General features: G+C 38.6%; 1 protein-coding gene and 1 pseudogene across 2 annotated transcripts in view; both read right to left on the reverse strand.

Moving 5' to 3' along the window:
• Positions 1-16,171, reverse strand: part of LOC136884443 (ankyrin repeat and SAM domain-containing protein 3) — a 134,179-nt gene that overhangs the window by 18,210 nt on the left and 99,798 nt on the right. For both annotated transcript variants that reach the window (XM_067156610.2, XM_068229875.1), the window contains exons 5-6: positions 12,352-12,545; positions 372-510 (exon numbers count right to left, since the gene is read on the reverse strand). In XM_067156610.2, coding sequence (XP_067012711.1) covers positions 372-510; positions 12,352-12,545 — 333 coding nt within the window. The remainder of the gene's footprint in view (positions 1-371; positions 511-12,351; positions 12,546-16,171) is intronic.
• Positions 9,705-11,246, reverse strand: LOC136884379 (piggyBac transposable element-derived protein 4-like; annotated as a pseudogene).

Consider the following 16,171-nt stretch of genomic DNA (forward strand, 5'->3'; position numbering starts at 1 on the left):
TTAAGTCCACGTTCAGCCTCCATCGAGGCAGGAGCTGAGAAGGGCTTAAAAGTAAATAGTATAAAATGACCGAGATTAGTGTTTACTCGATAATTAAATAATCTAAAACCTGAAGTCAGATACATCTAAATAACTCTAAAACTACATGGTAAGTCGAAAAATCAACATCTCAAAAAGAATTCTACAAGCATTCACTTCACACTTAACTAACTGGTAATAAAAATATTAAAGGTAAACATTCAAAAACTATCCGGGCAACGCCGGGTACTACAGCTAGTCTTTCTATATACCTCTTACTTTTCAGTACTGTTTGGTATTAACTTCAGCTATCCGCTACACTTCTACTGGTTGCAGAACATGTTCATACTTACTCAACTCCGAGCTCCTTGAGATCTGCTTCGGACAGCGAGAGGAAGACTTCAAGATCGACACCTTGGTCTCTCAAGCGAGGCCAGTATTTCTCATACCCAATGAATGCAAGGAGTTCTCGCAGACTGTTTGGTTTCTTCCCTGGAAAACAAAATAATGTAGCAAGTAGAATCAGCTCAGAGTTGCTTTTCTGCTCTTCTCTTGATTATATTTATTATTGGTTATGGATGGATATTGTTGACAACTCCAGTATTTAGGTAGTATTCTGTCATTGGACAATACCATACATCAAGAGATTAGCAACAGAATACATAAAGCTTCTAAATTCTATCACGCTGTACGTCAAATACTTTGGGATGAAATATTTCCGTTAGTTTCCAAGATCAGCTTGTACAAAACATATCTAGTACCTACTGTATATTAATGTATGGCCAGGAAGCAGCAACACTTACTGGACCAACAAAGAGTCGTCTTCAGGCAACAGAAATGAAGTTCCTCCATTCTTGTCTACAAAAAAACAAAAATGGATAAAATAAGGAATGTGGATATCCAACTACAGCTTGGATTGGAAAGAAGCTTGCTGGACACTCTAGAAGTGAAGAGATTGCAATGGTATGGTCACATGAAAAGAATGGTCCCTCACAGGACTCCTCGAACATACTTTGACCACAACGTTCCTGGGAAGAGACAAAGAGGAAGATCTCGTGATGTTTGGGAAAAACAGATAATGAAGGACCTTGAAATTAGAGATGTGAACTGGCGTCGCAGCATCTGTGGATGGATAGGACAAACTGGAGGAGGCTCATACACAACCGCACCTGGCTTAATGGAACGAAGAAATGATGATGATGATAATGATGATGATTACTAGGGTCTGTGAATGTTCTCAGCCAGTTACCACATGTAACCATGATGACATTTACATGGCAATACTACTTGCTGCCTTTCCTCCACCTACAACAGCTGAGGTAAAGTAGTAGCAATATTGATAGAATGCAATACTTAATGAACTAACAAATACAACTGCAGTCACCTGCAAAGTCTAATACCTTATGTCAAATGTTGGGAAATCGTTTGGGACCACTGGCAAGGTGTTCTCTGTTGATGACAGGGACAGAGTGCCCTACTGCACAACTATCAATATTATCTCCACACAATTCTATTTATTGCACAAACTCGATTTTTGTGCAATAATATTGTACGTCTATAGGCAGCTAACAATATACTGTACAATACATTTTGTGCAATAATACTGCACGTCTATGGGCCCCTTAAGACCATTCCATTGCAGCCATTGCTGCCATTGCAGCATACGGGAGTGCACTAAGCGACATCCCGAAAGAAGCTTGGACTGAAATGTTTTCCAAGTGGTTTCAGAGAATGGAAAAATGTATATGTGCTAATGGAGAGTATTTTGAAAAGCTATAATTGATGTTTCGCAAATAAAAATTTTTTCTCCCACTCTGCTAAAAACTTTCGGCATAGCCCTCGTATGACATAGGTGGTTGATTCTTGATATTAAAATATATTACAATAAACCACAAACCTTTCTCCAATAAAACCCAACAAACCAAAATTCACAAATTTCACATTCACCAACCCAAAAATCCATCAAATTACCAATCCTTTAAAAAAACATGAGGTAAAAATTGCTTACACCATACAGAATATAAATCGAAATGTATTTTTTAATCATAAGTCAAGTCAATTCAACTAATAACAAATATTCAAGCTCAGGGATATATAGACTCAGATGCTTTGTATGTAATGTATCTTATGTTGGCCAAACTGGCCGCTGTTTCCCAACTAGATATGCAGAACATTATAACGCCCAAAAACATGATAAGTTCTCTGTGATGAGTAACCACACGAAGGGGACAGGCCACAAATTTACTACAATAGATCGGGATTTACAAATCTTAAAAAGAATTGCAAAAGGTAAGCTCATGACGGAATATGAAAACTTATACATCTTCCTAGATCAACAACTTTAAAGACAAAAACTTAAATGACGGAATAGATAACGAAAGTCCTCTTTATGAACAGATTCAAATTCTAGAGCAAAAACCATCCCTTCAGAATAGTGAAAATATTTAGCACCAAGTCAGCAAACACTCCCACACACACCACCCCTCTCCCCTTCTCCCACTGCTGGTAACTCCCCCTCACGCGCAACGAATAAGCCCTTAGCCACGCCTTCTCAAGCTCAACCCCCTCCACCAAGACTCCACAAATACAACACGCGAAGTAAGAGCTCGGCGACAGCCAGTTGCCCTAAAGCTCTCAACAAAAGTTAACATCGCAGCGGTCGAAGAGGTAAGTGTCAACACTTTTCATTTGACTTCCACTATTTAACCCCCTAATTCCAATTATGATTCTTCATTGAATTTTCAAAATAACTCTTTAATTACAGAATTTCAACACCCACTTGGCTACCCACTGACTGACAACAACATTCCCTTTCGATTAGCACGCTCACATCTACATAAACTCCAATGTAGCCTATGACACGAGCATTCTAATTAATATTATAACAAAAAGGAACCACGCCATATGAAAATTCTTCAAAATTTATAAGCATTTAAATGAAAATCAATAATTATCAACTTCAAAAACCAAGGACTATTACCAATGCTCAACTTTCAAGTTTTTAACAACAATTCCATTTGACAATCAATTGGAATCTGATATATCTTTTAATATCAAGAATCAACCACCTATGTCATAATTCTCAAATAACTGTCATGCTTTTAGACTGAAATATTAACGCAAATATTAAGTAATAGGATACTACATTTTAGATTGTAATAGTTGTTTAATCCATTTTACAAGACATAGTTACTTTTTAATAGTAGGCTATTCATAAGTAATTTCCAATCCGGTACCTAATCTATTCCTAAGGTAAAATGTGGCTGATGCCTACTATTGATAGGCAAAACATGTATCATCCAATGTATTAATTTTATGTTAACAATTTTGATAAGGACAAAGTCCTAATTTTTATGATTGTATTGTATTGAATAGGTGGGTAAGGAAAAATATACTAGTGTTATTTAATAACGGTATGTTCCGAGCTGTGAGTAGGGAGATGGCGTGGAATGACATCAGTAGACGGATAAGTTTGAGTGGTGTCTTTAAAAGTAGGAAAGATCACAATATGAAGATAAAGTTGGAATTCAAGAGGACAAATTGGGGCAAATATTCATTTATAGGAAGGGGAGTCAGGGATTGGAATAACTTACCAACGGGGATGTTCAATAAATTTCCAATTACTTTGCAATGATTTAAGAAAAGGTTAGGAAAACAACAGATAGGGAATCTGCCACTTGGGAGAATGTCCTAAATGCAGATCAGTAGTGATTGATTGATGGTCATCGGCTCCTAATGGTACGAAATGGGGCAATGAAAATTTAAAAGTCAAATTCATCCACTGACCAGAATTCAAAATGTGATGATGAAGAATGAACGGATGAATATGAATTTAAAATAATCACCGGATCCAACTCACAACAATGAAAGTAAAAAATAATTCCAAAATCAATCCACTGGCTAGAATTCATAAGGACGGCAGTGAAAAATAATTATGAACTTAAAACAATCAGTGGATCCGAGCTGCAATACCCCACTTTCCCAGAAACTATTTTACTGAATAAGGGACAGCTTCCAAAGCACATTCCTGAGTCGATGATACTTGTTGTCTAAAGGGGTCCAAAATCCACGTCAACGGCCTCTCTTAACCCTTTCGCTTTCAAGCTCTCAGCTGATGGATGTGTGAAAACTGACAGCCATATTTAGCACACTATGCATACTTCTTTTAAAATTGCAATGAAGGCACACCACTGAAGATATCAACATGAAAGTTGGCACACTTATAGAATATACATCACTTAGTATCACTGCATGTAAGTCATTTCCCTAAACCAAAAGCGTTTAATGTTAAAAAATAATAAATATAGAAGCAAAGTTATAAATTTCAGATTTTGAAAGTTTGGAAGTAATTCTAGGAAATAGTATTCACAATCCGAGTTTGTTATTCATGTCAGTAGGAAGGCTATATTATTGTTTACTATCATGGTAAATATCACGATTCTATGTCCATTACATCCAAGGATAGATTAAAATGTTTAAAGTGATGTAACACTGAAAAATGTCAGCCATTTTTGCATAAAACACACATTTCTTAAATCGGATATAAAAGACTCACCAATGAAGATATTACCATGCAATTCAGTTGACCTACAGAAAATGAATCACTTATTATCACTGATAATGTGTTGGACATCTATACCGTCTTGTTTGAATGTGAAAAAAGTAAAAATATTGGAAAACCTAAATTTCATTAGAAAATTAATTTTAACCAAATTTTCTCAATTGATTCTGTCTGTAGGCCCTATTAACACTTTAAAAACTGTTTGTTCCTGAGACCATATTTTCTCAGTCATGTAATGTGATGTACCACTGTGTTGAAAATATCTTCATTTCTGCTCGCTTACACCGCGTTTAGGGCAAAACTTATACCATTGAAACACCAGCTTCATGACACATCCATTTATTACGAGCTGTTGACTACAACTGACTTACACACACACACACACACACGTAGCAATTCAAAAATGTCCAAAGAATAAAACAAATGAAGATAAACCACTTGACTAAATTAATATGAATTACCAAAACATAACCTCAATGTTGTATTCCCAAAATATGTACAAGATATGATACATGACATTTTATTTTTTTATGAGAAAACTTCAACATTCCAACACTCCCCCCTTTTCTCAAAAAAATAAAAATACAACACCTCAATCAATTGTCCTCTCATCGCAAACCTATAAGCTTATACAAACTCTTAAGCTTGTTGCTTGATAAATTCTTCGTGAACAAGTCTGCAGCATTTCTCTCTGATGCTACATATACAAACTCAATTAACCCCTTTTCTACCAGTTCTCTACATACATGGTACATGATGTCAATATGTTTTGACCTTTCACCACAAAATCATTTTTACTCAATTTAATTGCTGCTGCATTGTCAGCAAAAACTTTACAAGGTATATCCATAAAGCTTTCCAGCCCTAGTTCTGATAGCAAATCTTTCATCCAAGTTACTTCTCGAGATACCTCTGCCATTGCTATGTATTCAGCATCCATGGTAGATCTAGCAATACAACTCTGTTTCTTACTATACCATGATATTGCTCCCCCTGCCACAGTGGTTACATAACCACTCACTGATCTTCTAGACTTAGTATCTCCTGCCCAATCTGCATCACAGAACACTTGTACTGACTCCTCACAATTTTTGAAACACAACTTTAAATCTCTAGTACCACATAAATATCTCATGATATGCTTCACTTCTTTCCAATCTTTAATCTTAGGTTTTTGACAATTCTGACTAACTTTACTTACCGCAAATGCAATGTCAGGTCTAGTATTATTTGACAAATATAGCAAACTTCCTACTGCACTGCGATAAATGGTACAATCAAATTCCTGCTCATCATTTTCAGCTGCTGAATACCCACTTGGTAAAACAGTCTTACTCGGTTTACAGTCCCTCATGGAAAAATCAGCAAGTAATTCGTCAACGTATAAACTTTGACTCAACATAACCCCTTCTTTTGTCTGTTCTATTTTTATTGACAATAAGTTTGTTGCTTTCCCTAGATCTTTAATCTCTAACTCATCTGCCAACCTTATTTTAACCAACTTAACAACCTCTTTGTCACCTATTGCAATAATGTCATCAACATACAAGCCAATAATACAACACTCCTTTACATACACACATGGTTCTTTGATACATCTCTTAAAATCTAGTCTTCTAATTATAGCATCAACACAAGCATTCCAGTCTTTACTCGAATTAGGTAGTCCATAGATGCTTTTCTTCAATTTACATACATAGTTTTGGACATCCTTTTCTACAAACAATTCCGGTTGCTCCATGTATACAGTACAACTGATTTCACTATTTAAGTAAGCACTAGTTACATCTAGATGTTCTACAGTCCAGCCTCTACGTACTGCAATACCTATTAACAGTCTCATTGTTTTCCTCTTTATAACAGGACTAAATGTTTCATCAAAACTAAGGTTCATCTGTCTCTTAAAACCTTGGGCAACCAACCTGGCTTTATATTTCTGAATGTTACCCTCACTGTCATATTTCAATGAAAACACCCACTTAGAACTAATTATCTTGACATTTTCTGGTCTTTTTACAATTTCCCAAACATCCTTCTTTCTCATCTCATTGATCTCCACTTTCATGGCCTCCATCCAGTTACCAGACTCTTGGCTTGACATAGCCTCCTCAACTGTTCTAGGTTCTACTATATTTGCATGCCTAACTTCCATCACTGCCTTACAATCTGCACAAGTCTTACCTTTTCTCTGTCTTATTGACCTTCTCAGACTATTACCTGGCTCTTGTATTGCTACAGACTCAACCTCTAGTTGTTCCTCTCCGGTCGTTGGCTCAACAGCCAATGTTTCCTCTCCGTCCTCTGTGTCTAACTCAGTCCCTAATTTTATCTCTGGATCTTCAGTGCACAGTATGTCAAAGTATGTTTCACTACCCTCTGCCTTTGGTACATTTATCTTTTCCTTGATATCAATTCCAGGACTTTTCACCTTAAAGGGAAATATCTGCTCCTCAAATACGACACTTCTCCTCACTATTACTCTTTCCCTTTCAAGACTCCATAACCTATATCCATCTTTAGTACCTGCCTCGTACCCTATCATAACGCATGGCTCTGCTCTGGGATCTAACTTCCTGCTGTCTGCCCTCACAGCCCATGCCAGACATCCAAATACTTTCAATCTACCTATTTCTTCCTGATCCAACTTCCTATTGAACCACAGTTCATACGGTATCTGAAAATTTATTGCTGAGGATGGGCACCTATTTCTCAAGTACACTGCTGTCATTACCGCTTCTCCCCAGAATTCCTTTGGTAACCCTGACTGGATCAATAGACATCTAACAGTATCAAACATCGTTCTATTCTGCCTCTCTGCTAATCCATTTTGTTGTGGAGTGTACGGTACTGACCTCCTATGAGTAATACCACATTTTTGCAATTGTGCTTCAAACCTGCTACATGTATACTCTGTACCATTGTCAGATTGCACCACCTTAATTCCTACACCATGTAACTTTTCTGCATTTGCCTGATACCTATTAAACACCTCTAATACTTCATCCTTATTTTTCATACATACAGCCACATTAAATCTGGAGTATTCATCAATCATGGTTACAACATATTGAGCTTTCCCAAGTGATGGTGGACTAATTTTTCCAATTACATCAGTGTGCACAACATCAAGTGGTTTTTCTACCTTACGCTCACAAGACTTAGGTACTCCCTTGTTAGTTAGTTTCCCCTGAATGCATACAGAACAAGTATTAATGTCATTACTCCTTTTCAATTCTAACATAGGCAATTTAAACAAGGCTTCAGAATGTGCATGTCCGTATCTCTCATGCCACAACCTAACCTGCCCAACACTTTTTACTACATTGTTATTACATTCTTGATCTATCATTTGATCACAGTCACTCACAGCTACAATATCATTTCTCCCCTCTATTTGTACTACATACACATCATTCCTCCTGTTTGCAACAAACAATGTTTCATCTCCATTCTTATCTACAACCACTGCTTTCTCACCTGCAAATCCTACTTTGAAACCTTTGCTGGTTAACTTACCGACTGATATTAAATTTGCACCTAAGTTTGGTACATACAACACGTCTGTAAATGTAATTGTCCATCCTGTGGACATTTTTACTTTTACCTTACCTATACCTTTAATATCCAGCTTACTGTTATCTCCTATTTCTACATTCCTGGTTACATTTGTTAACATGTCTGTAAACATCTCCTTTGTTGGACACATATGATGGGACGCACCTGAATCGAACAACCAATCTTTAATTTTCTCAGCTCCCACAGAAACGACCATGCTCATCGCCTTATCTACTACATGTATAATTTCTGAGCTTACCAGTTTTCCACTCGCATTCACTGATTTACTCTCCTGCGATGGTTCGTCACTCTTCATTGTTGGACATACTTTTGAATAATGTCCTGACTTACCACAATTGAAGCACTTTTGGGTACTGCGACAATATTTAGATACATGTCCCTGTTTACCGCAATTGTAGCAACTATATTTTCCTCGTCCCACGTCTTCTTTCTTGATATCTCGCTTCTGTTGAACAACCATGGCTTGAGCTTCATCCTCCTCACGTTTTCCAGTGTCATAAGCCTTTCCTCCATTTTGCTGAAGTTTCCTTCTGCTTTCCTCCGTGAGTAATCTCGCCTTCACCTTCGAGATGGTCAGTTTCGCCAAATCAGCTTCCAAGGAAGGTATACAAGCTGCATATTCCTCTGTAAGATTTCCGATGATCATTCCTGCAACTTGTTGATCTGTGAATTCGTATCCGGCTTTACTAGTTCTCCTCCAAAGTTGATTTATTTTTGCGAAGTATTCTTGAACACTCATGTCCTTCGGCTTCACAAAATGAGTTAACTGTTTCAAGGTCATAGCACCATTCACTAGCCCTCCGTCATTGCACAACTCGTCCAGTTTTTCCCATGCCCTTTTCGCTGATTCAATATCTGCAATGTCACTTTCAAAATCTTCTCCGACATATTTGAAAATAACCGGTAACGCGATCACATTGTTTCGCGCTCGTCGTCTCGTTTCTGTCTGAGGCAGTTGACAACCTGGCGTATCCTCATACCCTATTACCGATTCCCATACATCTTTCAACAACAGCTCTTGTTTCACCTTTAATGCCCACGAAAAATAGTTCTCCACTGTAAGCCTGGCCACATTCCTATTCAGTGTTTCTTCACCGGTCCACGAGGTCGCCATTTTTACCGTCAATAATGTCACAACTTGCTTCGTCCGACGTTAATTCTCGTTGCTCCATTTCCACTTATATTGACCGAAATTTACTGCGGCGTTTTGGCGCTCTGGAGCTCTGGGCCCATAACCTGTTGAAAATATCTTCATTTCTGCTCGCTTACACCGCGTTTAGGGCAAAACTTATACCATTGAAACACCAGCTTCATGACACATCCATTTATTACGAGCTGTTGACTACAACTGACTTACACACACACACACACACGTAGCAATTCAAAAATGTCCAAAGAATAAAACAAATGAAGATAAACCACTTGACTAAATTAATATGAATTACCAAAACATAACCTCAATGTTGTATTCCCAAAATATGTACAAGATATGATACATGACATTTTATTTTTTTATGAGAAAACTTCAACATTCCAACACACTGACCTATTAACACTTGTGTTTTGGGTAACACTCTCCGTGTAGTCCCTTGCTACACCTCGTACAAATGGTTCTGGATCTCCGCTTCCTCCCCTCTGAAGTACAGACACAGCACCTGGACTCCCTCCTATCAGGCAGTTTTCTCACACCTGGTGGCCCTCTAGGATCATTCGCCGAAGCATTCTTTGTTTGCAACCACTCACCCCCTAAATGTTCAATGATCTCTACAATAAAGCGTAGCCTAGATTTCAGTTTTCCTTGACCTCTTGCATGTTCTTTATATAGAATGTAAGAATTCAGGACCATTCTGGCGATGATATTAAATGCCACCTTTTTCCAATATCGAACAGTTCTGCGCTCATCTAGGTAGGCATACATCATATCAGAGGTATCAATGCCCCCCATGAATTTATTGTAGCTGTGGATCACTTCCGGTTTTTTCACAAGCTTTACGGTGTTTCCCCTCTTAATTTCTACTTCCCTAGAGTTAGCTGTTGCCTTACTGGAGAGAAGAATAACAGTTGCCCTTTGTGATTTCTTCTCCCTGTAGGCACAGGCCAAGACAGGCCCAGAACGACAATACAAAGTTTCACCTATTCCAAACTTCCTTTTACAACTTTTAGGCAGATACTCTCTTGAATCTTGAAAAGGTCCTTTACAAGTGGAACAGACATAAAAAAATTGTCCACAAACACATGGTGTCCTTTCTGTAAGTAGTTCCCTAATTTCAATAGTCTCATGACCACAGTGTACCCCAGTCCGCACTTAGCAATATTGTCCTTGTCTTCTTGAGACCTGGCTCCGCGGTAGGTGAAGAATCCCAAGCAGTAGTTTGAAACTGAATCACAGAGCATCCAGAATTTTATTCCCCATCTATGATGATGTTTATTGGGCAGATATTGCATTAGGCATGTCCTGTTCTTTGTCCCTACCCGACTTTCATCAATACTCAGTTCCTCGTGAGGAGTGTAGTGGTGCCTAAATATGTTATTGGCATGATCAAGTAAAGGCTGAAATAGAATACAGGGATCATAGGTTAGATCACCTGGTGGAGCACACTTTTCACTGTTCACTAAATGAAAAAAACCTGAAAATATGTTGAAACCTATGGAATGAAAACATGTTCGCAAACCATGGAGTTGACTGGGATGAGAAGGTTGACCAGTATGAGGCACTGGTAGCTTTCCTGTTTATCCCCATATTCAGAATGCAAGCCAGAAAACCTCTCATCTCAATTAGGGTTACGTCCTTCCATTTACGAAGTTATGGAGATAGCTTGTCCTTATTTTTGTTCAGGAATTGATGGGCATAGCGATTGGTTTCTGAGACCATCAGATTTAAAAGAAAGGAGGTAAAAAACAAATTGAAATATGAAATAGGAGCAGAATTTGATGGTGGCTTATGCTTAGGTCCTGTCACTTCCTGATACTGATGAGGGAGTGGGATGGGCTGTTCCGGGGCTAAGATATCGCGATAATCTTCGTCCTCCAAATCTCTATCCACACTAACATCACTGTTTGGAGGTGCTGGGATTATTATCATCATCATCATCGTCTACACTTTCCGATTCGGACAGAGAAATATCACCATCACTTGAATAATTGTCAAGATATTCAGTGGTATCATCGTCAGCTAAATGAACTCTCTTCGCCATGTCGCGTGCGATAAATAACTAGGCCTAACCTAAATGAACTATATCTTACACTTCACTATCACTATGCACCTAATTACCTAAGAAAACTATTTCAATAATGAACTAACAAGTAAACTAAATATATTGCCTACGATACAGCCTAATTTCACTATATAATCACGAATGAAAACAGAGAGAAATGAACGCAAGTTTGCCGCCAACCACGATGTAAACAAGACACGGAACTCCAGTGAGCACATGTTTCAGACCTCAAGAATAACTATAAATACTGTTAGCCGGCAGTTCCTGCAGAGTATAACGTGAGATAAAACTGTACTCTTCTTATTCCGTGCAAAAAAAATGCTATTTGGCGCATGAAATAATTATAATAAAGACGGGTAACGACGGATCGTTACCCTGACAATTTTCGCAGGACCCGTGGGTACCGATAGATCGTTACCTTGAAAGCCAAAGGGTTAATGGTACCTATCGCTAGCCATGGTATTTTTCATGTAGCGGTACTAATCATGAGTAACGAAGACTTATTGTGTTCCTCACATTCTGGTACTACTCACAGGTAATGTAATACACACAGGTAACACAGACCAATGGTGTTTCTCATATGGTGGGTACTAATCACAGGTACTGTAAACCCACAGTAAACCACTCTCTGCTGCTACTAATCACAAACCTATTGAGTACCAAACATAGTGGTACTACTCGCAAGTAAAGGCAACCCATGGTATTACCCACGTGATGTTACTAATCACAAATAGTTTCATGGTCCTTATTAAATCATCCCTTCGTCGACTTTTTTAGTCGCCTCTTATGACAGAGGATACCGTTGGTTCCTTGACAAGGCATAAGCCCAAAAAGTCTATACCATGTCTACAAAAAAACTTTGATGCAGGGACACGTGACGATGTACGCTCAAGGTGGAATCGCCCCTGGTAAAATGTAATTGGTGTCCTCAGAGAGTGTCCATGTAAAGGCATCTGTCTGGGTAAGTTTCACCGTACTTACTTGAGATGCAGGTTATTTTCCGCAGCAGCTCAGCTACAGGCTGGTTCTGGCTGTTCTCGGCTATGGACAATGCTGTCTCCTCGTACCAAGAAGTCGCGTAGGGATCGGCTCCGTGTCTCAACAGTCTTTCGATAACAGAGATTCTTGCACTTTTGGCAGCCAACATCAGAATGGTGCGTCCAGTTGATGGTTCCCTGTTAGAAGCATACTTACTGTAAGGCACTGAATGAGGCACAAAGCACTTTCAACTAAATAAATGTTCATTCTTAGGCCCATTGCATCAATATTTCAAAGACCCTGCCCCGGTCCACTATTAACACACTGGTGACTGGCCTCGAGAATTCTTGCTTTTATGGACCTCATGTTTCCTTGATCACTGCTACAATCTGCTGACGAAATTATAATTTTTTAAACGTTGTAGTCGTGGAATATTGTGTAAGGTAACTATCACTCCATCGTCTACTTTTCTTAAACCTTCATAACAAAAATAACATCAGAAATGTCAAGCTTCAGTGGAGTTTCAGTGCAGCTGTCAACATGGTGTAGCACATGCAGTTGCTAGCAGATTCGGATATTTGTGATTAATTATGTGCACACCGGTTATCAGAAGTACTGGTACCTAGAGACACTGAATTAGACATTTCTAATTATGTGAGAGATGCTGACAATGATTTTGGTCCTTCTATGTCAGATCGTAGACAACAATCTTGTGTGTTGGAATACAGTAGTGACTGAGACACACAAAAGTAGAGTATAGATAGCACGAGTGATACGCAGTTGGTATAGATACAGTCAGCGGTTTCTTGAAAGATAATTCAGTTTGTAATTTAGAAGTTGGAGGTCATTATTATCTAGAATAGTTTTCCCATTACACGAGTTTGAGTACAGCACTCTAATTTTGTCCTTGCAGGTTCAAACTATCTGGTCATCAGGGTTAACAGACCCGGTCATCAATATGTTAAGAAGATCAAGCAGCAGACATGGTCATACCTCATACTGACAGTAGTACATCAAGGAAAATGTCAATATAATAAGAATTACTTTTAGAACTAATGAATTTGTAACATATGGAGCAATACAAGATGTACATTTTTATACTACTTCAGCACATTTTTAACTGTGTGTCTTGATCACATATTTTAACTAGCATGTAGTTTCAGAATAACAACACTGAATTTTTCAAAATATATTTTAACCATCAAGTTGAAAAATACAGTAGAGTCTCGTTAATCCGAACTAACTGGGACCGAAGCCTGTTCGGATTACAAAATTTTCGGATTAACCGGAAAATATTTTCTAATAATAATGTTACTTTTTTACGTCCCGCTAACTACATTTATGGTTTCCGGAGACGCCTAGGTGCCGGGATTTTCTCCCGCAGTTCTTTTACATGCCAGTAAATCTACTTACACTAGGCTGACATGTTTAAGCACCTTCAAATACCATTGGACTGAGCCAGGATCGAACCTGTCAAGTTGGGGTCAGAAGGCCAGCGTCTCAACCGCCTGAGGAAAATAGTTTCTGCAATACAGTACAGTACATACTGCAATTTGAAATCTCCACTCTTTATCAGTTACGTTAATAAAATGCTGTATAAAATTACAGTAGGGTAGTTAAGAACCTGGTGAGGAGAGAACTACAATGAAAATTACATTAACGAGTGGATGGAAGCCAATTACAAACAGACCAAGAAATTGTAGCTATGGTGTAGAAAGAATCTGGAGTTGATGAGGAACAGAGTGACGACGAAGAAGACCACAATGAACAACTAGTGTCACATTCAGATGCCACGGCCGCCTTAGGACTTGCCGTACGCTACGTCAAGCAACGCTCCGCTGCTACGCCCACTGATGTGATGTCTATGAGACGCTGGTTTAACACTGCACCTTCGAGTAGGTTCCAATCACTACGGCAAAAGAAACTAACAGACTTTTTAAAGATAAACGATTGGTGATGATGGTTTAAGATGTGTAATTATGTTTACATTAAGTTTCTCTAGTGAAATATGACTAATAAAATGCAAGTAAATCTTCATTCTATAATATGTTCTTTCATTTCAATAAGGAGAAATTTTTAAAAAATTGAATATTTCAGTTTGGATTAATCAGACTGTTTGATTAACGGGGTTTGGATTAACGGGACTCTGGTGTATTTCATAGCTCAATAGATCTGAAACTTGTATATGTTACTATCTAATGATTACTAATTAATCTTGAAGATTAAAAGGCATTAGTTGGATAATCAAAACACTCATTTTAGGCTATTGTTAGAATGGGGTCACCACTTCCGAAGGCATTTTACAGCTACTGCCAGCAATTATTTGATGGGAAACAAACGCTGCTGATGAATAGTGCACTTGTACTGTTCCGCATTACCAAGTTCATCTTCTCCGCTGTAGATTCCGTTGAGGTCTTCACTCGTAACTCTGAGCTGGGACCCTTACCAGATGCTACACACTGGGTCAATGTGTTCTGGGACTAACATAGGCAGGGGTGCCTCTGAAGAAGGTCCCTACCTGCTACCTGCTTCGAGACTTCGACAGCAAGAAATGAGAGTAAATTCTGGGTCAGTGAGATGAAGTTCCTGAGGAGTATGGTAGGGAAGACGAGGAGAGACAGAGTAAGAAATGTTGAGGTCAGAAAAGAGATAGGGGTAGTAAAACTGAGTGATATGATGGAGAACAATAAATTGAGACGATTTGGACATGTTATAAGGATGGAAGAAGGAGAGGCAATGGTGGAGAAGTGCCATCAACACCCCGACCTGGCAGGAGCTGGACAAGGGGAAATAAAAATGATTAAGATGACTATTGAACAGGTGGAATCTTTAATATTTTTATATTGTGAAATAATAACGTTAGTGTGATTTATCACAGCTCTTGCAGACATGAAGTTTTTCTGGGCAAAATATATATTTTTATGAAGAAATGAAGGTATATGTTATCAAGAAATCATGTTATGGTTTGGGCAAAGCCATCAGCCAACCAGCTGCTTGATCCATAATATTTTGTTGGCTATGTCAATCAGCACACTTGGGCCTACCTGCAAACGTTTAACAAGAGACTGCTTCCAAAACTAACGGCCAGAGGAACAGCTGATACCATTACATTCCAACACAATGGTGCTCTCCCATATTATTCTCAGAGTGTTCAGAGATGGCTGAAAGAATCAATGGATTGGACATGGATAAGAAAGACTTTCCTGCCTCAATGCCATGGCTTCACAAATCCCGGACCTTACCAAACCAAACGATGTGCTCTAGGGTCTTGTTAAAGAGGAGGTGTATAAAGTGCGGTACATGAATGATGATCACCTGAAAGACTGAGCTCGCCTAGTATTTCGAACGAACACCGGTATGCTGCATCAAATGCACAAAAGAATGTGGCTTGTGCTCGTGTTAAGGCTGTTAATTGAGCCCTTCCTATGTTGATCTCAACAGGCCTCCATTTTAACTTATTTTAATTCATTTTGATGATACACTCAGGTGTACTCCAATCATCATCTTCCTGATAAGTTTCTGCTTATGCAGGTCCTTCACAGAGCCTCTTCCAATCTTCTCTTTTTCCCCACTTTCTATAATTCATCACTATCTCCCATTGTAATCCTCTCCGATTTACGTCATCTTCAACGTGATCCCTCCATCTTGTTCGTGGTCTTCCAGATTCTGTCCATTCCAGAGCTCTTCTTGGTAATCTTTCTTGTCCCATTCTTTTGAAGTGTCTATTTCTCTCCATAGTTTCTTTTATAGGGTTGATCTGTAGAGTGTTTTGTATGTTTCATTTCTTATCTTGTCCCTCCTTGTTTAACCCAAGATCCCTCGC

The sequence above is a fragment of the Anabrus simplex genome, chromosome 12, assembly GCF_040414725.1.
Source record: "Anabrus simplex isolate iqAnaSimp1 chromosome 12, ASM4041472v1, whole genome shotgun sequence".
NCBI lineage: Eukaryota > Metazoa > Arthropoda > Insecta > Orthoptera > Tettigoniidae > Anabrus > Anabrus simplex.